General features: G+C 44.3%; 1 protein-coding gene across 2 annotated transcripts in view; it reads left to right on the forward strand.

The window, feature by feature from the left end:
* Positions 1-4,230: 4,230 nt before the first annotated feature.
* ATP2A2 (ATPase sarcoplasmic/endoplasmic reticulum Ca2+ transporting 2) overlaps positions 4,231-26,152 on the forward strand; it is a gene marked incomplete at both ends in the record, with an annotated part of 43,825 nt that continues 21,903 nt past the window's right edge. The window contains 5 exons of one of the 2 annotated variants that reach the window (XM_084253461.1): positions 4,231-4,348; positions 4,865-4,882; positions 4,981-5,063; positions 12,528-12,632; positions 16,526-16,664. In XM_084253461.1, the coding sequence (XP_084109587.1) occupies positions 4,231-4,348; positions 4,865-4,882; positions 4,981-5,063; positions 12,528-12,632; positions 16,526-16,664 (463 nt within the window). The remainder of the gene's footprint in view (positions 4,349-4,864; positions 4,883-4,980; positions 5,064-12,527; positions 12,633-16,525; positions 16,665-26,152) is intronic. The other variant, XM_084253462.1, reaches the window with a different exon arrangement.

Below are 26,152 nucleotides of genomic sequence, written 5' to 3' on the forward strand. Positions count from 1 at the left end.
GCTTTATGGAGACAAGGGGCAGGGGGTGCACTGTAAGATGTTCACTTTACTAATTTCAGAACCTGGAGTCCAGTCGACAAAGCAGTTAAGTGGTTAAATCCAGTGGTTTGGCAATTTTCTAATCCAGAATGAATGTTCTATTGAATAAAGAGATAAAGACATAGAAGTTGTAATTCATGCTTATCAAATTTATGTGAAGCTCCAGCTAGGACATGCAGCCACAACTCTGCTTGAAAGTCAAGACTCCCAAAGACCTCAACAGACTGCAAACATGGGCCAAAATGAACACGAGAACATTCCATTATAGTCAGAGTTCAGTGCCTGGGTTAAAAAAAGAATCAACAGTGTAAGTACGCAATGGGAAGATTTAACATGACTGAAGGTTACATTTACAGGGCTCAGTTTTTGAGTTGACAACACAAACCGACAGTGTGCTGGGGAAGTTTCTAGAATAAAGGTGGATGGTGATCACTCCATTCCAGGACTGTGCCCAGACTTTTGTGTTCGTATTGAGTGTCTCCAGCACTGGGCAAGCATGCTGAGGGATTGCAGGCTCATGCGCTAGGAGAAACAGATTGGGCACAGAGCTGTTCTTTTTAGTTGAGAAAAGGGACTTTTATAAAGCACAATAGATATCTTGAAATACTCAAAGGGATCTCACACAGAGGAGGGATTAAAGCTTTTATTCAGGGTTGTTCCAGAGGGCTAAACAAGCCGATATATAGGAGAAGTCAGTTCCTGGGAGGTGGATGCAGCCCAGAATGAGCCTGCTTGTGATCAGAGCTGTCCAAATATGGAGCAGGCGGCCGCTTACAATCTGAGCGCTTTACAGGAGGGCTTTAGAAGGTTGGGAATCTGGCAGGGGCCTCTTATGCAGGTCTCCCCTTTCTACTGGGCCTTTTCTTTCTGCCTTGCTTTTTTAAACTAGACTGCCTGTTACCAACTAACTAATGTCCTCCTTTGTTAATTCCTTTGACGTTCTTTGATGGAAGCATCCACTTTCTGAATCACAGTTGCTGTCATTTTTTCCTCTCCCTGTCCTCAGTTGAATATAGCTGCAATCCTGGGTGAAGGAGTAGTTCTAAGGTCATTCTTACTTTTTATAATCTTATAAAGTTTGCATTGTTCGATGCATGAAGTAAATTGAGGATGGTTTACTTCTAAGGGAGGAGAGAAATTAGATCTTTCTGCTTTTGGGAGGTTGGGAAGATACTAAATTTTGGCATTCTATAAACGACAGGTTTCAGAGACAGTAACAGGTTGAGGCACCAAGGGCGTAATTGGTATGTGACATAGAAGGGGCCAACTGAGGCTAAAAATCACACTTACAGTTTAAGGGAGTAGTCCAACCTCCAACAAATAGAAGACTTGCAAAGAACTGTCAGGAAGGGTGATGACAATGTGGTAGCAACGTGAGCCTCCACATTCCTCAGATCTGAGAAACTTCTTAGGCAGCCTAGCATTGATTCGTGTGTTTTAAACCTGACTAATCTTCGCAGTTGTTGGGACTCTTTCATTCATTGTATCAGTAGGTGTTCAATAAATGAGTATATCCCGGGGATTGTTCTGCATCCTGAGGATGGACCAGCGAGGCAAACACCTGATCTCAGGGAGTTTGTAACCTAGTAGAGGGGGACAAAGGGCAAAGAGTTATGCAAAAAAGCAATATCTGAGATAAGTGCTGTGAGGAAAATAATCATGTGACAGAAAGGGGACTGGGTAGAACACAAAGTGGTCGGTGAAATCGTCTCCAGGAGGTGGCATGTAAGTTGGGATCTGAATGATAAGGTGGAACTAGGCACGTGGAATTGGGGAAGAGCATTTAGTACAAAAACCAGAAGCTCATCATTTTGCCAGAGGTACTTACAACCCCAAGCAGAGACTGAGCCATTGAACAAAGAGCCAAAGTCAAATGCCCAAGATAATTTCTAAGCTGAGAAAAGTTACAATCCTCCCGCCTACAGTGCTGCTATCTTTGCTGAAAGAGATGTGGTGAGGCAGAAGAAATGGTAAGACCTGGTGCAGGCCTGGTCTCAGAGGGAAAGAGCCTTTTCCTCCTTGGCCACACCCTCACCATGCATCACATGTCCCTCCTGGAAGAGGACAATCCTGTGACCTAACCAGTTTGCACCTTGCCTCCCAGTGCATTGCCATACATTAGAATTTTTTTGTTTGCTTGTTTGGTGTAGGACTTTGTTGGTCCTTTTCCAAGTATCAATCAAAACTTCACGCCAGACTCCACTCCTTGGAAATAATTAAATGAAATGACGTGCCTGATTTTTTCAGCTAGGTAATGCTTTGCATTTGGTGAAGGAATTTATCTTAAGTCCTGAGGCTGAACCATCGAGGACAACTGAGGTGATTTTTGCTTTGCTTTTTTGCTCATGTGGACAGTACACTATTGCCCATCACAAAGGTGGCCTAATAGGTTCAACTTTTTTTTTTAAAGATTTATTTATTTATAGAAGATTGATTGATTGATTTATACAAGCACTGGGTACAATCAGAAGCGCGGGAGGGTGAGAGAATTCACCAGAGCCAGAGCGGGGAGCAGAGCAGGCAGAAGGACCGAAGTACACTGCTGAGGGGAGCAGCGGGCGGCAGGAGAGGTCTGCGCCGCCTTGTGGGACCCTCACCCCCGGCAGGGGATCGAACCGGTGCTGCTGAGGCTGCGGGCAGCTTCGCAGTCCAGCGCTCAACCGCTGCGCCACCGGGGAGGCCCAGGTTCACCTTTTGTTTGTGAATTCAAGGCCAAGGTCCTTTTCCCTGTCAAGTTGTCTAACCAGCTTTATTCTCAGCAACATTCGCTTCATCTTGCAGTTTCCTGGGTTCTGGGCAGGCCTCACGTGTAAATTGTGGTTTAAAAGATTCGGTTAGGGATTGAAGACCGCTTTCTCCTATTGAGGACACGAGAGTCTAGAAAATAACCAGCACCTTCTAGCGCAATGCCCGCTGCCCTGTAGCAGTTACAGGCGCTCGGCCCGCGACCCTGCGCGGACGCGCTATCGGCAGCTTCGGCCGGGACGACGCGGGCCCCCAGCCGCCTCCCCCGGGGGATCTGCGTGCGGGGGAAGTCCTGGCCGCGGGTGCGGATGCGGCGTTCCCGAGGCGAGATGCGGGGCTCGGGTCCGCGGGGAGGTCGCGCGGGCTCCCCCGGAGCCCGAGGCGGGCGGGCGCAGGCGCGTCCGGGAGCCGAGCGCGGCCCTGGCGGCGCGGGCGACGGGTCGGGCCAAGGACACGCCGAGCGCGTGCTCGGGAAGGACACCGGCCCGGCTCGCCGGCCTCGCCCTCCAGCCCGCGCCCCGGCCCGGGCTGACCCCAAGCGCGCCTGGGGCGGCGAGCGGGAGCCCGCGGAGCCCCCAGCCCGCCAGAGCCTGCGGGCCGGGAGCCGGGCGGCCCGGGCTCGCCCCAACGCCCGCCCGCCCGCCCGCGGGCCGCAGCGCGCCCGGCGCGCGCCCGCCTCGATCCGGGCCCCTGGGGGCGGGGCCTGCGCGGCGCGTGGGCGCGGGGCGGGGGGGCGGGGCGGGGCCGCCCGCGCCGCGCTGGGCGCTCTCGGCCAATGAGCGGCGTCCACATGCCGCGGCGGCGGCGAGAGGGGAGGCAGCGGCCGATAAATGCTATTAGAGTCGCCGCCGCCGCGCCGTCCCCGACGCCGCCGCCGCCGCCGCCTGCTCCGCCGCAGCTTCCTCCGCCGCTGTCGGGGTGCGGAGCCCCGGCGCCCGGGTGAGCGCGCCGCCGCCGGCCCGCCGCTCGCCTCCGCGCTCCGCGCCGCCTCGGGGTCCGCCGGGCGCCGCTCGCTCCGGCCGGGGCCGCGAACCCCCCAGCGTGCGGGGCGGGGGCTCGGCGCCGCGGCCTGCGCCCCGGCGGGCGGTTGGGCCCGCGGAGGCCTGACGCGGCCGCCCCTGACGAGGCCGCCCCTGACGCGGCCGCTCCTGACGAGGCTGCCCCTGACGAGGCCGCCCCTGACGCGGCCGCCCCTGACGAGGCCGCGCTCCTGCCGAGGCTGCCCCTGACGAGGCCGCCCCTGACGAGGCCGCGCGGCCCAGCGCCGCGCCCGAGCCCGAGCCCAGCCCAGCCCGAGCCGGGCGGGCGCCCGCGAGGCCGGGGGCCGGAGGGCGGTTGCGGGGCCGGGGGCGCGGGGGCTCGGCGGCCGGAGGCGGGGAGAGCCCCGGGAGGCGCGAGCCCGCGGCCCGAGGGCGAGGCGGCGGCGCGGCGGCCGGGCCCGCAGCCATGGAGAACGCGCACACCAAGACGGTGGAGGAGGTGCTGGGCCACTTCGGCGTCAACGAGAGCACCGGGCTGAGCCTGGAGCAGGTCAAGAAGCTCAAGGAGCGCTGGGGCGCCAACGGTAGGTGCCGGCGGCGCGGCCGCGGGAAGATGGCTGCCCGGCTCCGCCTCGTGGGCTCCGCTCCGCGCGCCGGGGCCGGGTCGGGCCTGCCCGGCTGGAAGAGGGCCGCGCGCCGGCCGGGCCCCCTCGGCCCCGCGCCGCCCCGGCCCCGAGAGCCGCGTAGCTCCCCGCGCGGCTCTCGGCGGAGGGCGGGCCGGGCCTACCGCCCGGCTGAGCCCCGCGAGACGGGCCCGGCCCGGCGGCGCATGGTCGCGAGGGCGCCCCCGACGGCTCCCGGGACATCGCCGAGACGGCTCCGCTTCCCGGGGGTGGCCCAGGGGTGACAGGAAGTACTGCGGGATTTCTTGGGGTGCCATTTCAGCAGGGTTCCCAGTAAAAGAAAAGTGGCTGAATGTTCATGTAGTTAGGTGTGTGTCTTTCAACAGACTGATAATTTCGGTAATTTTTCCCAGAAAGCGTGCTAAATTAATTGTCTCTTCCCCTTCTCTTGACACGTTGCCTGGCGGATTTCTACAGAGTTACCGGCTGAAGAAGGTAAATCTTTGACGTATACTTTTTTACTCCTCTCCCCTCCCCCGTGTGTGTGTGGATGTTGAGATGACAGTGACAACAAATGTGTTTGTTTCTAATAGGAAAAACCTTACTGGAACTTGTGATTGAGCAGTTTGAAGACTTACTAGTTAGAATTTTATTACTGGCAGCGTGTATATCTTTTGTAAGTATAAAGAAATTTATTTTCTTTCTAAAAAGTTGACAATAGTCCATAGATGGAAAGCGAGAAAACAAAGATGTGAGACTATCCTATTTGGAGATTTATGCCATGTCTCCATGCTTGTTTTTTTTTTAAAATATGGGTATTTTAAAATTATAAACAACATATCTGAAGCTATTTGTGTACAGGAAATAAATGGATGCCTGTCCTACATGCAGTTAGAAATTGTTCATGTTTTAGTATCAGAAAATTCATTTAGGAGGACTTTTCTCTTTTGGGGCTTCCCATTACGTGATATACTATAAGATGATGTTAGGCTCTTTGGAGTCTGTAAATAGATCTTACAAAAGGAATATTCCAGTTGCTCTCCCTTGCCTCCCTAATGGCAAGGTGACAGTTGTTTCTGACAGTGACAAGACTGATGACGGCAGTGATGGCACGACTGTTGACCAAATTTGGTCAGTGACCTTTAGGGTGGTACATTTGTCTAAATTGGACCCCTGTCTTGAGTGACTCTTAGCTTGAGAGAACAAGGTTCAGTACAGTTGGTTCTAGATCTTAAAAGATGAAAAAAAAATCACGTTTTCTTATGTATGTGCTTGCCAGCTTGAGTGCTCTGTGGTTGCTAAGAAACTGGTGAAATGCAAAGGACGACAACTGAAGAAAGGTGATGGGGATTGGTGGGGATATTTTCTAGGTTATTAACAGTTTTTATTGTTCATTTTATTGCATTTTTTGTTGGGCAGTGGACTTCGAGGTAGTTTTCCTAAAAATGGTCATGAATAGGACACAGATGTTCCTAATTCTAACAGCATGAGATGGTTTTTGTTCTTAAGTTACAGTGTTTTGTTCTTATAAAAACCATGATGGGAAGTGAAATTCACCCAGTGCAATGCTTTATGCTTCGCAACATTCACACAGCTTCAGGGTTCATTTTTGTATGTGTAGAACTCCAGGCCCCTCAGTCTTGATGACTAAACATACTGTAGAGGACTATTTTGAGAACTAAACAAATGAAGCAGTGGACAATTTTTTTTAGTTTGGTTAAGGGTCTGCCCTGTTCCTGTGTCTTGCCTTGTTAGCCAAGTGATACACAGTCATCGAGTCTTCATGAAGCTTTTCTGAGGTTTTCATTTAATAAACTTAGCATGTCCTAGCAAACCATCCAGCATCCTGATTTAATCACTCATTGTGAAGCTGTGCTGTCTTGACTCTATGACTCTGCTTTACCAATTAAGATAAAGAAGCAGAACCGGTAAAGCTCTTTGATTAACTAGTTTCGATATATAGTCATGGGTCAGAGCAGATGGGAGGGCTATGTTGGTGCTAGTGTGATATTTGTATTTAAGCTGGCTGTGTAATTCTGAGATAGTTTTGGCTTTGAAAGTTAAGTACTACATCCAAAAAGGTAATCAGGCGCATCTTAGAAGTTACAATCAGTTGTATACAAGCTACAGGTAAAATAAATTTTTGTTATTCTGTGTGTGTAACTAATGGCAGTGTTGTACCTCCAGGGCCATTGTTTCCAATAAAAACATGCAGTTGATTTGATATTTTGAAAAAATGGGATGGGGGCCTCCCTGGTGGCACAAGGGGTTAACAGCACCACACTGTGAAACAATCAGCAGCCTCTGCAGCACCAGTTCTGTCCCTGGCTGATCCCTGGCCGATCCCTAGCCAGCTAGGGAGCAGCCCACATGGTAAGGCAGACCTGTCCTGTCTGGTCTGTCTGCCTGTTCTGTTCCCCCCTCTGTCTCTGGTGAATTCTCTCACCCTCCCCACTCAATCTCTGGCCTGAACCCCAGTTCTTGTATTCATAAAAAAATAAATCTTTAAAAAAAATGGGGGATGGTAGCAGAACAAGCTAGTAACTGGGTGGTGTAGGGTTGTTTGAGTGACTTTGTATTATTAACATTTTGAATGGATGTGTGATTTTTTTTTTTTTCTCAAAGTGAAAAGTTTATAATAGTTTCTAGACATTTTTGAATGGATTTTTAATATAAGTGCTTTCACTTTGTTGTAAGGTAAGGTGTTGGGTTGTTTTAATACCTTTGTAGAGCTATGTTTTGGAGTTGAAGTTTGGGTTTTTTGCTCAGGAAATGAACTGTTTAATTTTTATTTCGTGGATTGTGTTTAACAAAAAAGTTTTGGAAGTATTGTTACTGTAGAAATCAATTTACTTTGAGTTAAGTTATAAAACCTGTTTTGTTGATTTTTTGAGTGGCATCAGTGCTGCTGCTACATTGTAGTTGACCTTTTCAGTCCCCATTTCTTTATTTCTTGAAAGAGCACCAGCCTTTTTGTGGCAGTTTATTCCTCTTGGTTTTATAGGAAAGACATGATAGAGTAGTTGTATTATTTTAGAGACGTGAACAGACAGTTCTTACATATGTGATATGTCGTCAGATTCTGCTCAAGGAAAAAATTCCAGGTTTTAGGGTTTGAAATATCAAACTAAGTAGTAAACTGTTAACCATAGTTAATATTTTGCTATGGCAGAAAGTAGGAAACTGCATTACTATTTTACACTTGTGACCTGTAGGGGTAAAGTTTAATTAACTTGTAATATTCGCCAAGAGTTCTGTATTTTTTTTTTTAAAGATTTATTTTTATTTATACAAGCACTGGGTACAGTCAGAAGCGCAGGAGGGTGAGAGAATTCACCAGAGCCAGAGCAGGGAGCAGAGCAGGCAGAAGAACCGAAGTACACTGCTGAGGCAAGAGAGGTCTGCACGCCATGTGGGACCCTCACCCGGTGGCCGGGGATCGAACCGGCGCTGCAGAGGCTGTGGGCAGCTTCGCAACCCAGCGCTCAACCGCTGCGCCACCAGGGAGGCCCAAGAGTTCTGTATTTAAAGGTTACTTGGATTGGAAGGAGTGAACTGTGTATCTCCTGTGGCCTATGGAGTAGCATTAGAAATTCTGTTCTTCTGTCCTTTCATTTTTGTCTCTCTCCTTTTCATTAGCTTTGCCCTCCGTGTAACACATCATACGGTTGCTTCATTGGAATGCCTGCCTATCCTTTCCTGTGGCTGCTTTGTTAGGTATTTATTGAGGACCCAGTGCATGGCACAGGCTCTGGGGATCCAGCATCCAGCAAAATGGACCTAATCCCTAACCTGGAGTTGACATTCTCATGGAGACATAATAAATGATAATTGTTGGATGGTGATAGTGCTGTGGAGAAAAATTAAGTGTGGGGAAGGGTGAGGAAGTAAGGGAGTAGAGGTATGGGTGGAGAGTACAACTTTCAATAGGGCCATTAGGAATGTGACATTTGAGGACAGACCTGAAGGAAGTGAGCATGAGGGCATGTGTATCTGTCTAAATCTTAAAGCCCTCTTTGGTAATGCAATTTGTATAAGTTTTTCTAACCTGTTTCCCCACCTTAGCTCTGTAGGTTGACCCTGCAACCCTACAATGAAATGAAATTTTAGACCAGAATACTTTCCAAATTGTACTTATGTTTGAATCATTTGTCTTTTTTCATTCTGGACCCTTTTTTTTTTTTTTTTTTAAGATTTATCTATTTATACATATAAGAACTGGGGTATAGGTCAGAGGTGCGGGGGGAGGGGGTGGGAGGGAGTGAGAGGATTCACCCAGAGACAGAGTGGGGCAAGCAGATCCACTGAAATACACTGCTGAGGGGAGCAGCTGGGAGACAGGGGAGGTCTGCTGCGCCATGTGGGTATCTCCCTGGCCGGGGATCGAACTTGGGCTGCATTGGCCGCGGATAGCTTCACAGTTTGTATCTCAACCCCAGGGAGGCCCAATATGTGCTTTGGATTTAAGAAATATTTGAGTTTGTGTTGGTAACATTTGTAAAATATGTTAAATCTTTGGTGTTCTCAGAACTATATAATTGGGAAGTTTTGAATACTGAGTTATGTAGTTAAATATTTCTTCAGTGCTTTATTTTAAAAGTGGGGCTGTTAATTAGTTGGTTTGACTAATTATTTAGATCCTTTAAAATGTGGTTTTGAAACTGAAAGTATATGGGTTTGTTTTAAGTTTGTGTTTTTGAGTCTGGAAATGTTGAAGAGTGTTTTCACAACTCTTGTCTAGAGCAAAAGAAGATCTAGCTTCTTTTAGCTTGATAGATGCTTATATATGTGTACATACATACATACATGACTGAAAGAATTTTTCCCACTCCAGGAAATTGCTGAGACATGTACTGGGAATTCTTTTTTCATTCTTGTGAAGTGTCTTGTTATCTTTTGCCGCTTCTAAAAATTTTTTTGATGAAAATTTCATTCATTGAACAAGTCTTTCCAGAGGCATAGCAAATTTTTTTTTTTATTAAGAAAAGGTTTATTTTATTTACTTATGCATTCAAGAACTTACACAAGAGGTTTTCTTTCCAATAGAATAAAACCATGTGTGTGATACAATAGACTATGAACATAACTGACTAGATTGGTTCTTACCAATTAATGAAATATGATCAATCTTTTGAGCTGTAGCTTATAATTCTTTCAGTTATATTGCTTTCGAAATAGATAAAATATACAGGAAAAGTTGGTGGTTGTCAATTTTAAGTATATTTAGCATCATCCTTACACCCTGTGAGAGATTTGCCCACTAGTTTTTCATCACTCAGTAATTGGTGGATCTTCCAAATATCTGAGAGCCTATGTTTTTTAAACATGAGCATTTAGAGTCACAGAAGAAAAGAGTTATTGGACTGTATAGATTATGATTATTACATTGTGGGTGGGTGCCACTTGTGCAAAAGGATCACATGTTTCTTGGAAAGTAGAGGGTTGCTCTGATAGTCTTGTCACTGCTTGCTTCAGTCTTCCTTTCCTCCAGCTGTTCTGGGATCTGACTTTTAAGTTTGTTCCTCAGCCTAGCTGCGAAGATGGAAATTCATACCAGCTTTAACAAGGTGTGAAGCTTATCACAGTTGCTAATGCCTCACTGACCTTTTGAAAAGGTCCTAGTTACTCTTCAAGTTGAGCTATTTTTCTCCTCCATTAGCTAATTAAGTTTCTTATTTCTGATGGGCCCTCCTTGGCAAGCATTTGAAAGACTAGTATCTAAGAGCTGTGATCTTGCATCTATCAAAATTTATAACTTCCTAGAGAAGTTTTCGTTTTGGCATCAGGCCTAGTCTTAACACCAGGAATGCCCTATTGAAAGCTTGCAACAACATTTATATTCATTCTAGTTTTCTGCCTGCCCTGAATTATTCACTGTCAGTGGTGAGTGGCATCCACCAGGACCTGGTCCTGCTTATGTCCTGGGTTTTTTTCCTTGTTTAAATTTATACTATTAAGCTTAGTTTATAATATTCTAAGTACAAATGTAGTCACATGGTTTTGTTATTGTCATAAACTATATCTAACTATTAATATCAGGAACAGTGCTTTTATAGTTACTAAATGATCTTTTTTTAAGAAATATTTCATTGTGAAACTTTTAAAGCAATGCTGAAAAAGCGAAGGCAGATCTTACCTTCCAGCTTGAATTATTAGATATCTCTAAAATTCTGTCTGGATTGGCATGCAAAAATTGTTACACTTTAAACCATTTAGGTGGTTCTGTTGTCATGTTCTTTACTATACAGATAAAAGATTCCTGCTTGCCACCTTAGAGCTGCTTGGTTGTAAAGTATGGTGTGGCTCTCTTAGCTGTAGTTTTTAAATCTTTTTTAAAAAGATGTATTTTTATTTATTTATGCATACAAGAACTAGGGTGTAGACCAGAGACAGAGTGGGGAGCAGAACAGGCAGGTCTACTGAAATAAACTGCTGAGGGGAGCAGCAGGCAAGACAGGAGTGGTCTCCTGTGTCCTGTGGATCAGTTCCCTGGCCAAGGATTGAACTCATGCTGCAGTGGCTGGTCATAGCTTGATAGTGCTCATACTGAACTCCTGGGCCACCAAGGAGGCCCAGCTTTTATATCTTAACCAGCTTGTGCTTGTATGAACCAGGGGTTAATTCTCTGGTCCTTTTTCTTGGGGGTCCTTGTTCTGCATCCATTTGTACTGTTTTTGGGCTTATGTCCCCTCGGAAGTACTGTACTGCTACACATGATGTCATAGAAGGGTGACCTTGAAGATGGCTTTCCATTATGCCCAACAACCTGCAGTAGTGATTTTTTTTTTTTTTAATTCTGTTACTTATATTTGCATAGAAGAACTGGGGTGTAGGCCAGAGGTGGGGGTTGAGAGGATTCACCAGAGACAGAGCGGGGAGCAGAACAGGCAGATCTACTGAAATACATTGCTAAGGGGAGCAGCAGGCAGGACAGGAGTGGTCTGCTGTGCCATGTGGATTAGCTAGCTCCCTGGCCAGGGATGGAACTCAGGGTGTAGCAGCACGCCGTGGTGGTAGTGCCAAGACTTTAACTTGTACGCTTCCAGGGAGGCCCACTCTTTTTTTTTTTTTTTTTTTAAATACAAGCACTGGGTACAGTCAGAAGCATGGGCGGGTGAGAGAATTCACCAGAGCCATAGCAGGGAACAGAACAGACAGACTGATGAAATACACTGCTGAGGGGAGCAGTGGGCGCGACAGGAGAGGACTGCGCGCCATGTGGGACCCTCGCCGGCCGCCAGGGAAGCCCAATCTTGCAGGATTTCTAAAAAGAAAATAAATAGGGCACTAAGAGTTTACATACAGTAAAATTTGAATCAGCGATCAAGTATTTTTTGCTGTTTTGCCACATTGATACTATTATTGACGTGAATAATAACCAATTACAAATTTGTTAATGGTTGCCTTTTATTCAGCAAAATCAAGAATTTAAGTTTCATTTCTTCTGAATATATACATAAAAAATAAGTGGGATTACTTCTGAAAAGTATGTTGTTTGGAATTTTTTTCCTCCCACCCTTACCCCTGTATTTGAAGTTTAAAACAAGTTAGTACATTAAAAAAATAGCACTTAAAGGTATTGCTAAGAAGTTAGGTAATTTTAATTCTCAAGAATTATTGTGAACAAGACATAGCAGGTGTTTGCTTCATTATATTTTGCCACTATTTGTTTCTAGGGACAGTAAGAGGTTTTTATATATTGTTATCAGTAGCTTCTTTTTTTTTTTTTTTTTTTTTTAGAGGCATGCTTTATTTATTTGTTTGCTGGTTGGTTTGTTTGTTTTTGTTTATACATGCACTGGGTACAGTCAGAAGCGCGGGAGGGTGAGAGAATTCACCAGAGCCAGAGCGGGGAGCAGAGCAGGCAGAAGGACCGAAGCACACTGCTGAGGGGAGCAGCGGGCGGCAGGAGAAGTCTGCACGCCATGTGGGACCCTCCTCAGGTGGCCGGGGAGCAGCCGGGGATCGAACCGGCGAACCGGCGCCGCAGAGGTCGCGGGCAGCTTCGCAACCCAGTGCTCAACCGCTGCGCCACCGGGGAGGCCCATCAGTAGCTTCTTTAGTGCCAGCAGCTTTTGTTCTTAAAGTGGCATGAAGCCTAAAAACGCATACCCTTTTAACGCATACATTTCTCTTTCAGGTTTTGGCTTGGTTTGAAGAAGGTGAAGAGACAATTACTGCCTTTGTAGAACCCTTTGTAATTTTACTTATATTAGTAGCCAATGCAATTGTGGGTGTATGGCAGGTAAGCAAAACGTCTGTAATGCTAAATATTAGTGTTTTATGTGCGTGATTTAAGCTGTGTTGATGTTACGTTTTTTGATGTGTTGACTAAAAATATCTTCTGTGGAATAGCTACATGTGTTTTGTCTTTTGTGCATTGATTTATTTAATGGCAAATTTTTCAGAGGTCTCATGCATATACTTTGCTATGAAAATTGCTCATTCTTCATGGTAGGGTGGAGGTAAGAACAACAGGCAAGAAAAGCTACTTACGGAAAACCAAAATGTTTGAGAACCAGTATTTGTTACTGTATTTCTTAGCTGCCTCCTGTGAAATACTTCATAAAATCCATGCTTTCTTAAGCTTCTTGGAACTTGGGGTGGGGTATGGGGTGGCTTAGTTGTAAAAATTGTTTTTTCCCTTCAGATCATGCTCCTAGAATGTTTTACTGTAGTTGCCCAAGCATTTCTTACAGAATAGAAGATAATTTTACTATAGAAATATGATGAACCCCATCACTGTTTACAGAATTGTTCATCTGCAGATAACCTAGTCTGAGAACTTTACTTTGTTGATCTCTTGAATTTTTTTTTTTTTTGACAGATTTTAATAGACTCTGAGACTAATACTTTCTAAGTTTAGATTTTTTGATGTAGTTATCTCTTGAAGATTAAAATATAGTGCATCTATCATTCTTAGCATTAACACCTTATAAACATCTCTGTACTATTGGAATTGTAAACTTCAATCTCATTAATAAATGTGAAGTTTGTTTTTTTGGTTTTTTTTAAAGATTCATTTTTATTTATTTATGCATGCAAGAACTGGGGTCTAGGCCAGAGGTGCGGGTGTTGAGAGGATTCACCAGAGACCGATTGGGGAGCAGAACAGGTGGATTGACTGAATGAAATACACTGCTGAGGGGAGCTGTGGGCGAGACATGGGAGATTTGCTGCACCATGTGGGTTAGCTCCCTGGCTGGGGATCAAACTCATGCCAGAGTGGACTGGCGAGAGCTTGATAGCGTTGAGACTTTAACCCCTGTGCCACCAGGGAGGCCCTAAACATGAAGGTCTTTGTGGTAGACTCATAGAAAGATGGTCTACTTAGAAGAAAAGTAATCCTACATTTCTCTTACATTTTCCCCTAAAAATTTGTTTACATTGGGCCTCCCTGATGGCGCAGGCAGTTGAGCGTAGCGCTTTGAAGCTGTCTGCAGCCTCTGTAGTGCCAGTTTGGTCCCCGCCTGTCGCGGAGATGCCCACATGGAGAGGCAGACCTCTCCTGTCTCACCCGCTGCTCCCCCCAGCAGTGTATTTCAGTTGGTCTGCGTATTCTGTCCTCCGCTCTGTCTCTGGTGAATCCTCTCACCCTCTTGCACATCTGGCCTGTACCACAGCTCTTGTATAAATAAAAAAAAAAGAGTGGTATAAGGTAGTATTAGGAGATGTAGAAGGGGCACACATTTCTGACCAGTGTCATCAAGGAAGACCTCCCTAAAGGAGTCTACACACAAAATTGTGCACAGTTTTGTGGATGGAGGCTTGGGCAAATATTCCAGATATGGACTGGCGTGAGCAGAAGGGTACAAAGTGTTTGAGGGATGACATTTAGACCAATTTGGGATTGAGTAGGAGCTATAACGGGAGGTAGGGAAACTGTAAACTTTTAATACAAAGGCAATCTTGGAAAATTCTCTTTTAAGTTATCTTTTTGTTAGTAGTAGGTTTGGTATATTTGTGTTTCTCCAAGTTGATAGGATTTTGCTGTAACCTATTTGAATCCATAATCATTAGCTTCCTTTTCCACTCCTACATTCCACAAATACTCTTTGATAGTTTGAACTGGGATGAGGGGGAAAGGTTATTTATGTATTTATTTATTTTAAAAGATTTATTTATGCATATACGAACTGGGGTACAAGCCAGGGCTATGGGGGGTGAGATGACTCTGACCAGAGACAGAGTGGGGAACAGAACATGCAGACTGACTGAAATACACTGCTGAGGGGAGCAGCAGGTGAGCCAGGAGGGGTCTGCTGCACCAGGTGGGTAGCTCCCTGGCCTGGGATCAAACTCATGGTGCACTGGCTGCGGATAGCTTCATAGGTTGTGTCTTAACCCGCTGCGCCACCAGGGACATTAATTAATGACATTAATTGCATTTTTAATAATTTAAATGTGTATTTGCTAATTTTAATTGGAGCAAAATAGGGTGTTCCTGGGTTATCTCCTTAACCTTGAGCAATCCAGGTAAACCCCTTGTCATAACCTTCAAGACAGAGAAACAAGTAAAACTGCCACAATTCATAAATTTAGTGGGAAATAATCCTGCAGAAAAATTAGTTTCAAATTTCACCATAGTTAAATAGCAATAGTGCTCAGAATTTTTTTTTTAAGGATTGATTTATTTGTGCATACAAGAAATGGGGTACAGGCCAGAGGTGCGGGGGTTATGAGGATTCATCAGAGACAGAGTGGGGAACAGAACAGGCAAACTGACTGACTGACTGAAATACACTGTTGAGGGGAGTAATTGGTGAGACAGTAGAGGTCTGCTGCACCATGCAATGTTTCTAAAATCCCTGGCAGAGCCGGGGATCGAACTCATGCTGCAAAGGCTGTGGATAGTTTCACAGTGCTGTGCTTTACCCCTTGTCCACCAGTAAGGCCCATAATTTAGTTTTTCTACAATATTAGTGATGTTGAAACTTAATTTGAAGGACCTTTTAGCAGTGACAAATTAGACTTAAATATTCTAGTATTTCTGTTAAGTATAAGGTGGTGCATATCTCCTCTTTTTTTTTTTTTTTCAAAGATTTATGCATACAAGAACTGGGGTACAGGCCAGAGGTGTGGGGGGTGAGAGGACTCTGACCAGAGACAGAGTGGGAACAGAACAGGCAGACTGAATGAAATACACTGTTGAGGGGAGCAGCGGGTGAGTCAGGAGAGGTCTGCCGCGCCATGTGGGTAGCTCCCTGGCCGGGGATCGAACTTGTGCTGCAGAGGCTGCATATCACTTCATAGACGGTATCTAAAACCCTTGCACCACCAGGGAGGCCCTTCTCTTTGACTTGTAATTGCTTATTCTCCAAAAAAGGGACAAATTTGGCACATAGGGGTTTTTTTCTTGTTTTAAATCCCTAAAGTGACTTTCCTGTAGCTTTTTTTTTTTTTTAATGGCAACATGACTTATTTTGAGTCTACTTCTTTCATTTTGAAATTAGAAAGAATAGCTGCATGACTAAGTGTTGATAATGCTCATATATGATATGGTAAGTATGGTATGTGGTAGTGCTCTGATGTGATTATAACATTTAGAGAGCGATTTCTTAGAACTTGATTATCTTAAATTCATCACTCATAGCTTCTGTGTGTACCAAAACACGACCCTAAACATTTGACATATAATTTGTAAATTCTCACCAACCTTAATGAGAGGTAATATTGGTGTCATTGCTTTGTAGGCAGTGAGATTGTGTGTAGTGTAGCTTAACCACAGTCACATAGCTCCTGCGTCGAAAGCCCTGGATTGGACGTAGGCGGTTGAGCCCCCCAGGCCATTACCTTCCATGTGAGACAGGATTTGTGTAAATGGCAATTTGTGACGGGAGTGAGGGCTGTTCTATAGTGTTCTGGGAATAGCTGGTTCTCTTTCTGCTTCTCCCATTGTGACTGTATTCCTTTACCCTTGGGAGGGTGCTCTTCTTTTCATTTGTAATACAGAATCATAAGGGTCCTAGTGTGTATCACCATAAGATGTAAATTGCGTACTACAAATGTCAGTGTGTGTGTGGGGGGGGGGGTGTGTGTGTGTGTTAAGTTTAGATGAGGACGCTAAATTTTGATTCCTCCAAAAACTTGCAGTGGCAAGCATCTGTTTATTACTTTTTCCTCTTTTCTTTTTTACAGGAAAGAAATGCTGAAAATGCCATTGAAGCTCTTAAGGAGTATGAGCCTGAAATGGGCAAAGTGTATCGACAGGACAGAAAGAGTGTACAGCGAATTAAGGCTAAAGACATAGTTCCTGGGGATATTGTAGAAATTGCTGGTGAGTTGGGTTTGTGGCTTTGGTTGTAGTCTACATTGTTTATCTGACTGGTCCTCTTCTCGAGGTTCATAATTATTTTTTTAAAAACTGCTTATATGTATCGTTATATTAACAAATTTTTATACCATCTAGACAGATGTGAGGTTTTTCTGTAAAAATTATTTCAAAGTGTTTTGGCACTTCCATTCATATTGTTGAAAGATGTTTTGTTTTTAAACTGGCTGTTTTAAATTATTGTACCTGTGAACTTTCAGAACGGTAGGAATAGTGATATAAGGAACTTCATCTTGGTTTGACATTTTGTGGTAGTGAGCAGTTGGTTGGAATACTGGTTAATGACGATGCAGTTTTTTGTTTCCGTTCTTGGCACGAATGTTATGTCATACTTGTAGCTGTCTAGATAATGCTGAGCCAGGGGTCTTGAGCCTGAGCTCTGTGGGTGGACTTCAAGTGTTCGTAAGTCCATGGCAAGATCTAGCGGTTTCTCAGATCTCACAGGTCTGTCTCACGACTACATGGTGCCTTGTTTCCCCGCAGCCCAGAACACCCTGGAGCCAGTCAGAACAGTACAGTCTGTTGTTTTTTTGCTGTAGTCATTACATTGGATTATTCAACTCATGGCTTTTCACATTCCCCTGAGCTCAGAATATTTCTTACATGGTTTCTTTTTAGGAATTTTCTCCTAGTAATGCTTTCACACAGACTTGCGGGGATGGCATTCTTTATCTTTGTCTTTAGCTCATTTTAAGGAAGAGTATTCCAAGAGCTACATTTCTTGGCTTGTGCCCTGTCGTTGTGGCTTCTGAAAGGAGATTGCCTTGTCATAAGTGCGCTCTTCGTCCTAATTTTTGTCATTCATTAGAAAAAGAATAGTGCTGTGTGTATACTAATAGAGTGATATTACTCAGGCCTGCAAAATGTACGGCCTAACCTGACAGCTCACCTAAAATAGTGTTAACAACACATGTCAAAATGAAGTGTTTGGGCTATTGGAGTTTTCTTTATTTTGACATAATCTCAGTTAAATGTGGCAAAATGAGCAAGTGAATTCTCATAACCTTTATCCAGATTCCCCAAATATTAACATTTTCTCAAATGGGCATTGTCCTCTTTTTAGTCTATATAACTATGCATTCATGTTTTTGTCTGAACTGCTTGAGAGTAAGTTGGCGCACAATGCCCTGTTACTCCTAAATACTTTAGTATTTATTTTATTGAGGACATTCTCTTACATAACTCCAGTGTAATTATCAAAACCAGGAAATTGATACAATGCTGTTATGTAGAGACATTATTCCATTTTACCATTTGTCACAGTGGTTTACATAACAACAAAAAAATAGGAGTTAGGGCTGGAATTTTGGCAGTGATGTAGAAAATAGGTCAGACTGGAGAATGCTACAGCCAGGGAGGCTATTTTAATATGCTAGGCAAGAGATAATCAGGGCAGTAGCGTTAAGAATAATGAGAAAAGATCTGAGGAGTTAATGAACAGTGGCTCCTAAGCAGGGGTGCACATGCCAGTCATCTGAGGTGACTCTTTAAAAAAGGTTTTTGCCAGTTTTCCACCCCAAAAAGCCATGTCCTAGTAAGACTCTGACTTTGTTGTCCTTCAGTCTGTTCTTCACATGGCAGCAGACTGCTTTCCTACCGGTGACATTGTTTTTCCACCTGCTAAAAAACCCTTTATTGGCTTCCTCACTGCATCTGAAATAAGAAATTCTTTCTTTGACCCAAAAGACCTCATATTGTGTAACTCCAAGATTTCCTCTTCCACCACACAATATGCTCCAGCCATCCATGTTGCTTTTTTCAGTTTTCAATACCACTTTCCTCACTTTCATTTGAAGGAAAGGCAAATTTTATGTAATTTATTAATTTGCCTATGCACACACATCAGAGGCAGAAAATTGTGGTTATGACCTTGATCTGCTTGACTGACTTCTTGCCCATTCTGAAATTCCGTGTGTAGTGTCCTGTCATGTGCTGCAGTTGATAGTTTTCTGGGAAAGAAAAATGATAGTATATGACTTAAAGATTTCCAGTTTATGGGGTATTCCTTCTTTTCACATGGTAAATATATATGTACAGATATGTAGAAATACACACATAAACAGCCATTTTGGCCACTTTTGAGTGTACACGTTTCTGACACTAAGTACATTCACATCGCTGTACAACCATTATCATCACCTTAGGAATTTCTACGTATTAAGTCATGTCATCTGGAAACAGATGTTTCTCTATCTTTCCATCTTGGGTGCCTTTTTTGCTTCTTGTCTAATTGTTCTGGTTAGAATCCTCCAGTACAATGTTGAGTAGAAGTGGCAAGAGGACTTCTCCTGTCTTGTTCTCCCATCTTGATCACAAAGTACGATGCTAACTGTGGGTTTTGTAGATGCATGTTCTAAAAAGCCTGGTCACAAGTTCATTGTCATATGTTCTTGTTTGGCCTGTTTTAGTGACTTCTCATGGTGGTTATATATTATATTGATATTAGAAATGATAGTTTTGATAGCCTCCCAGGTGGTGCAGGGTGTTTAGCTTCAGTACTATGAAGCTATCTGCAGCTACTGCAGCATGAGTTCTACCTCCGGCCAGGGAGCTGACCCACAGGGTGCAGCAGACCTCTTCTGCCTCACCCACTGCTCCCCTCGGCAGTGTATTTCAGTAGATCTGCCTGTTCCTGTTCCCCACTCTATCTCTGGTGAATCCTCTCACCCCCGCATCTCTGGCCTGTACCCCAGTTCTTGTATGCATAAATAAATAAATCTTTTAAAAAAAAGAAAGAAATGATAGCTGTGCTGGATTATTAGAGCCACTGGGTCATGAATTAGGAACACTAATCCTGAGGCATTTTACAGTGAAGAATATGGGCCTTTTGGAAAAACATACTGCGTCTACTTAACCGGCCCAGATAAATAAGTACTTATTAAGACTAGTTGACACTTTTTAACTTCCACCTTTATTTGGATTAGAAATCAGTTGGGGGGCCTCCCCGGTGGTGCAGCGGTAGAGTGCTGGGTTGCGAAGCTGCCTGCATTTGCCCCAACAAATCAGTTCTGTGAAACTAGAATTGAAATTCATTTCTAAAGGTAGATCTAAAATTTCCCTTGTCAACAGAAGTCTAGTACTAGCCTGAAGGAATAAATGGTGTGAATTGTGATTTTGGACTTGGTAACACATACACTTAGGAAATTGAGTGTGAAGAAGAGGGCCTTTCTGTTTAGTTGAAAAACAGGAGAATATTGTGAACTATTTTGAGGATGAAAGCAAGTACAGGGTTGTTCTTTCGCTACTTGCAATAAGAAACAGACCTTTTTGTAGTCATTGTTGGGTGTAAGGATTATCACGTTCTCTTTGCTAACTTTTCCTGGAAGACTTCTGATAGATGTGTCTGCTACACTGGACTGGGTGTTTTTCTGAGGGGGAGGTTAGGGAAATTAAATTTTGGACGTTGCTATGCCAGCTAACTTTCCCAGGGGATATTGTGTAAGCTTGCATAGCAAATGCTTATGTAAACCTCAGAAATATACAGGAGCCAAATAAAATGGATTTGGCTAGTAAAAATATGGGAATGTTTACATGGTGTTCATCTTCTGAAATCACTGTAATGTATTACCTTAATCCAGGGAAATATTTTTCTGGGTAGATGGAAACCCAGAGTAGAGAATTGGGTATCGTTTTATGAGAGATGAATGAACATCAGTGTTTCAAAGCTTTCTGAATTGCCTGCTGATATATATTTTTTAAAGATATATTTATTTATGCATATAAGAGCCTGGGGTACAGGACAGAGGTGTCGGGGGGGGGGGGCGTGAGAGGATTCACCAGAGACAGAGTGGGGAACAGAACAGGCAGATTGACTGAAACACACTGCTGAGGGGAGCAGCAGGCGAGACAGGAGAGGTTTGCTGTGCCATGTGGGTCACCTCCCTGGCCGGGGATTGAACTCATATGCTGCAGCATAGTGCTGACGCTTAACCCCTTGCACCACCAGGGAGGCCCCCACCTGCTGATATTATAAAAGTGAATCAAGCTGTGATAACCATAAAAGTCTTAATGTTAGAATTTGGGGGGGGTTCAGTATATGGGGAGTGGGGTTATTTACCTCAAAAGGCCACTGTTTTCAAGATTGTTTAAAACAAACTTCTTGTCTCTTGGTAACCCATAGTTGGTGAATAGCACAAGGACATAAATATCCTCAGATGACTTCTGTTGTGAAGTGTACTCTGGGGCAAATAATTTTAAGATTATGTAAGTGATAGAAATGACACAATCTTTTAAGATTTTTTTTTTTTTTTTTTTTTGCATAGAACTGGGGTGAAATCCAGAGGTATGGGGGGTGAGAGGATTCACCAGAGACAATGGGGAATAGAACAGGCAGATTGACTAAAATACACTGCTTGAGGGGGAGCAGTGGGAGAGACAAGAGAGGTCTGCTGCGCCCTGTGGGTCAGCTTCCTGGCTGGGGATATAGCTCGTGCTGCAGTGGCTTCAGATAGCTTCATAGTACTGCGTCTTAACCCCCTGCATCACCAGGGAGGCCCCTAATAAAAGAATTTTGAAAAATAAAGCACTCAGAAGAACATAGGATTAAGAGTATAGGGAAACATCAGGAGTATTAGAAGCATACATCTGTAGGAAAATTGTGCTTGTGAGAGTCTGTGCACCAAAAGTAGTCTGAGCGCTCAGACATTCAGCACTGGAGTAGGAAAAACCAGACCACCCAGCTAGCCAAGAAACGCGGGACTGGTACATCTTTTGTTTTCAGCATTTATAGCTGGCTGTGATCAAGCAGGTTAACTTGCTGTGCTTTATTTTCCTCATCTGTAAATTGGGAATGAAGGTACTCACAGCTGCCTTAGAATTGTGAAGATTAAGACTTAGTAACCCATAAGCCCTTACAGCCATGCCTGGTATAGCATCAGCAGTCTCCTGTTTTTAGCAACTGTCAGGGCAATTGTTGGAGAGTGTATACAGCTGAAAAAGGCGGCCTGCAATTTCATTCTAACAAAGTTGTAGTGTTCTGCCCAGAGAAAGGTCTAGAGGATAAATACTGTTGCAGCTCCATGTGTTTGTTGGAGAGGGATGGGTTTTCACCTTCTAAAAGAACACTTGAAAGAAACCTGTCCAAGCGGGCATGCCAGACCCTGGACACTGACCTGTGTCGTGAAGGGTGGGCTGTCCATGCGGCACAGAAGGAATGGCTGCCTCGCCACTCTGGGGATGGGGAGTTTCATGCTTAGGCCAGCTATGTCATTTTTAGTCAGTTTATTTTAAAATACCCTTTGAAGGGCTGAGATACACATGGAGTCTGATTCCCTTTCTGTGATGACTTAATAGTTGACGCTACATTGATTTCCCTTTTAGAACTGGAGGGGAATGTAAACTAAAACTGAGACTTTGTACCTTGTCCAAGATAATATGGCAGTGCAGCATAGAGCTGGGGCTAGACTGTTAGCTGTGTGGTGTGTCCTGGAATGTTTTATTTCCACGTCAGTCTTAGCTCTTTCATTGTTCATGTAATTATTTTTAATGTTTGACCATCTCGGTGGCTCTTTTCAGTGCCCAGACTTGAATGCGCTTACATCAGGTGGAGTCGGGTTAATATTCTGGATGCTTTTGCTCTTGCTGTTACAGCCTTGTTTGGTCCCCTCGATCACCCTGCCAGCTAGAGCCCCAAAGTCTGTTTCACAGGTGCTCTATCCCCTGCCCCTGTCTCTGACCCTCTGGTATACATGCGTCCAAACGGAGAAGCTATTAAATTCGTTGACTCCAGCCTGCCTAAAGTCTCTGGATCCTGATATTTTCACTGGTTCTGTGATAGCCTTCAACTTGATAATTCCATGTCTCTAAGGCTTGTTTATTAAAGAAAGTACTATGTGCACAGGCTCCATCCTGATGCCTCTACGTGCTGCGTGGCATGTGCTACCGCTGCCACTAAAGCTTTTGGCTTTAGTGTGATGTTGGGGAAGACAGGACAGCTCTGGGCATGTGGTCAGTAAGGGAAACCAGCCTAGAGGGGATTCAAGGAAAGTTCTGTTGTTCGGGAGCCTTGGGAGTGGGGAGGCATGTGAAGATTCAGATAGAACTCTAAGGAGCTGAAGGCCTTCTGTATTGGAGCTTAGAGGCAGGGCTGGGAGAGGGAAAGAAGTAAGCAGAGCTGGGTGGTGGAAGGTGTGCATGACCTTGGTGAAGATGCTGAACTGTATCTCAAGTATAGGAGGAGATGCTACAAAGTCTAAACGTGAGAGTGATAATTACATTTGCATCTTTGAAAGTTGTCTCATCATAGGTGATTCTCCCTTTCCCCCCCATAGTATATGTCACAGTTTGTAGTGTTCTTCCTTCTTCACCCTGAGGCCTACAGATAATTTTTTTTTAAAGATTTATTTATTTATGCATCCAAGAGCTGGGGCACAGGCCAGAGGTGTGGGAGATGAGAGGATTTACCAGAGACAGGGGGGGAACAGAACAGACAGATTGACTGAAATACACTGCTGAGGGGAGCAGCAGGCAAAACAGGAGAGGTCTGCTGCGCCATATGTTCAACGCTCCCTGGCCAGGGATCGAACTCTTGCTGCAGAGGCTGCAGACAGCTTCATAGTGCTGTGCTTAAGCCCTTGCACCACCAGAAGGCCCTCTACAGATATTTTTATGTAGGCAAGTCAGGCTTCTCAAGTGAAGAATTTCATTCATTTCGCCTGACTACAAAATTTATGACTCAAATTAGAAACAGTGAAAATGTTTGAGTCATAGTTAAATGTTTAAGTAATTTAGGTTAATTAATTCTATTATGGCATGCTTTCTCTTAGGAAAATACTAAACAATAGTGGTATTTAAAAGGTAATTTCTAATCTTTATATACAGTTTTTCTCAGAAAAGAGTTGACTAGCTCTGGAATTTGCCACAATAAATAAGTTTTTTTCCCTTACATATAACTAATTCATATAAAAGTCTTTTCTGGGTAGTACTGATTATTTTTTTTTTTTAAAGATTTTATTTATTTATACATGCACTGGGTACAGTCAAAAGCGCGGGAGGGTGAGAGAATTCACCAGAGCCAGAGCGGGGAGCAGAACAGGCAGAAGGACCGAAGTACACCGCCGAGGGGAGCAGCGGGCAGCAGGAGAGGTCTGCGCGCCATGTGGGACCCTCACCCAGTGGCCGGGGATCGAACCGGCGCTGCAGAGGCTGCGGGCAGCTTCGCAACCCAGCACTCAACCGCTGCGCCACTGGGGAGGCCCCGGGTAGTACTGATTTTAACCCACTATCAACTGTCAATATTTATTTTTGACATAATGATGTAAATTGTCTTAAATATCATGGCTTATAAATACTCCCCAGTTATAACGTAAAGAGAGCTTATGTTCAGTTTTAAAATGTGGCAGAGTGGGCCTCCCGGTGGCACAGCGGGTTGAGCACAGCGCTGTGAAGCTGTCCGCAGCACGGGTTCCATTCCCAGCTGGCCAAGGAGAAACCCACATGGCTTGGCAGACCTCTCCTGCCTCGCCCGCTGCTCCCCTCAGCAGTGTATTTCATTAGTCTGCCTGTTCTGTTCCCCGCTCTGTCTCTGGTGAATCTGCTCATCCTCCACACCTCTGGCCTGTACCCCAGTCTTGTATGCATAAGTAAATCTTAAAAAAAACAAAAGGTGGCAGAGCAGTCATTTCCTTTAACTCACTTTTATTTGCATTTCGGTAACCTAGCTAAAGGGTACATTGGGGATTTTGTTCAGAGTGGAAATCTCTATTGTGGTAGTAGGTTAAAAGCTTTGGACTTAGAGCCAAGAACTGAACTTAAAAAATGTCAAATCTTAAAACAAAAGGAAGGTAGGTTTTTTTTTTTTTTTTTTTTTTAAGATGATTTATTTATTTACACAAGCACTGGGTACAGTCAGAAGCGCGGGAGGGTGAGAGAATTCACCAGAGCAGGGAACAGAACAGGCAGACTGACGAAATACATTGCTGAGGGGAGCAGCAGGCGCAGCAGGAGGGGTCTGTGCGCATGTGGGACCCTTGCCAGCCAACCAGGGATCAAACTGGCACTGCGGAGGCTGCGGGCAGCTTCGCAGCCCAGGGCTTAACAGCTGCGCCACTGGGGAGGCCTGGAAGGTAGTTTATAAGAGAGTTTATTCTTTTATTGTACTACCTGAACCAAAAAGACAGAGGAAGAAAAAATTGCAGAGCCATCCCCTTGGCAAGAGTAAGAATTTTCCACTACCACTTGCCCTGAGGGCATGGACGTGCCTGTCAGGGAACTGTTACTGGAGTAGTGCTGCCGGCTCCTCGTGCACCAGGCCCTGTCTGAGACACAGGAGCCTGCAAAGGAAGGAAAATCCTATTTCAGTAGGAAAAGTGTTTGTCAAGTATTTTCCTGGCTCTTTTACTTCTTCAGAGAACCTGCTTTTTAGTAGTCAATCGTAAACTGATTTACAAGCAACACGAAGCAAAAGTCACCCTGCCAGTTAGGATGTCTTTACTTCATTGCGCTTCCTCCGGCAAAACTTTTTTTGTTTTTTTGTTTTTTTGTTTTTAAAGAGTCCGGGAGATGTTTTATTCACTTGAAAATGTATACTGAACGACTGGGTATCGGTAAATCTGTGCAAAAGTTTTTAATGTTTTCCAAATGGAAGAATTTTTTTTGTTTGTTTGATTTTTCTTTTTCCTTGTATACATTTTTTGCATCATTTTTCATTTTTGCACAATGTATGCATTTTCATCTTGGTTAGTTCCCATACAATTCCCACCCCCCCTTGTTTTGATCCTATTCCTGCCTCATTCCCCTGTAGTGTGTCTCTGGTTTATAGTTGCTGACTGTTCTTACTACCGAGCTTCAGTTTCTTGTCTGAAATGAAGACGTGGCCTGGTCAAGATGGAAATAAATGTCTCAGGGTCGTCTTGGCCTATAGCTGTCATACTTAGCACAACTAACAAACCCTCCTCAGGGTATTTGACCCATTTTATTGCTTTTGGCTTTTTCTTGCATTGACCTTTTAGTGTATTTGAAGATCTTTTTAAAATAAGGATTCCTGGACCCCACAGCAAATGCATTGAATCACACTCTTTAGGAGTAGGTCCTGAGATTTTGTAGTTTATAAAAGGACCCCCAGATAGCTTTTCCTTTATTTCCTGAATATTTCACTGTCTCCCTATTAGAATGGCTGTTGTTAGATAGTAGAAAAATTGAGAAGAACTTGAGGTTACTTTTTAAGGGCTTCCTGGGTTTTTGTTCCACCAGCATTTAACATGTAGGTCATTACTGAATGATCAACAGTTACATGTATGTTGTTCAGTTTTTGCACGACATAGAAACAGACTTCATATATTTAAAATAGACGTAGGGGAAAGTGGCTGGTTTTCTCAAAATACCAAAGTATATTGTATAAGGCTGCACAGTGCATAGTATTGATCCCAACTAATAGCTAATATATTGACTGCTACCCAGCAAAGAAATTTAACCTTGGTATTGATTTCCTCAAATAT

Source organism: Talpa europaea, assembly GCF_964194135.1.
Source record: "Talpa europaea genome assembly, chromosome: 14".
NCBI lineage: Eukaryota > Metazoa > Chordata > Mammalia > Eulipotyphla > Talpidae > Talpa > Talpa europaea.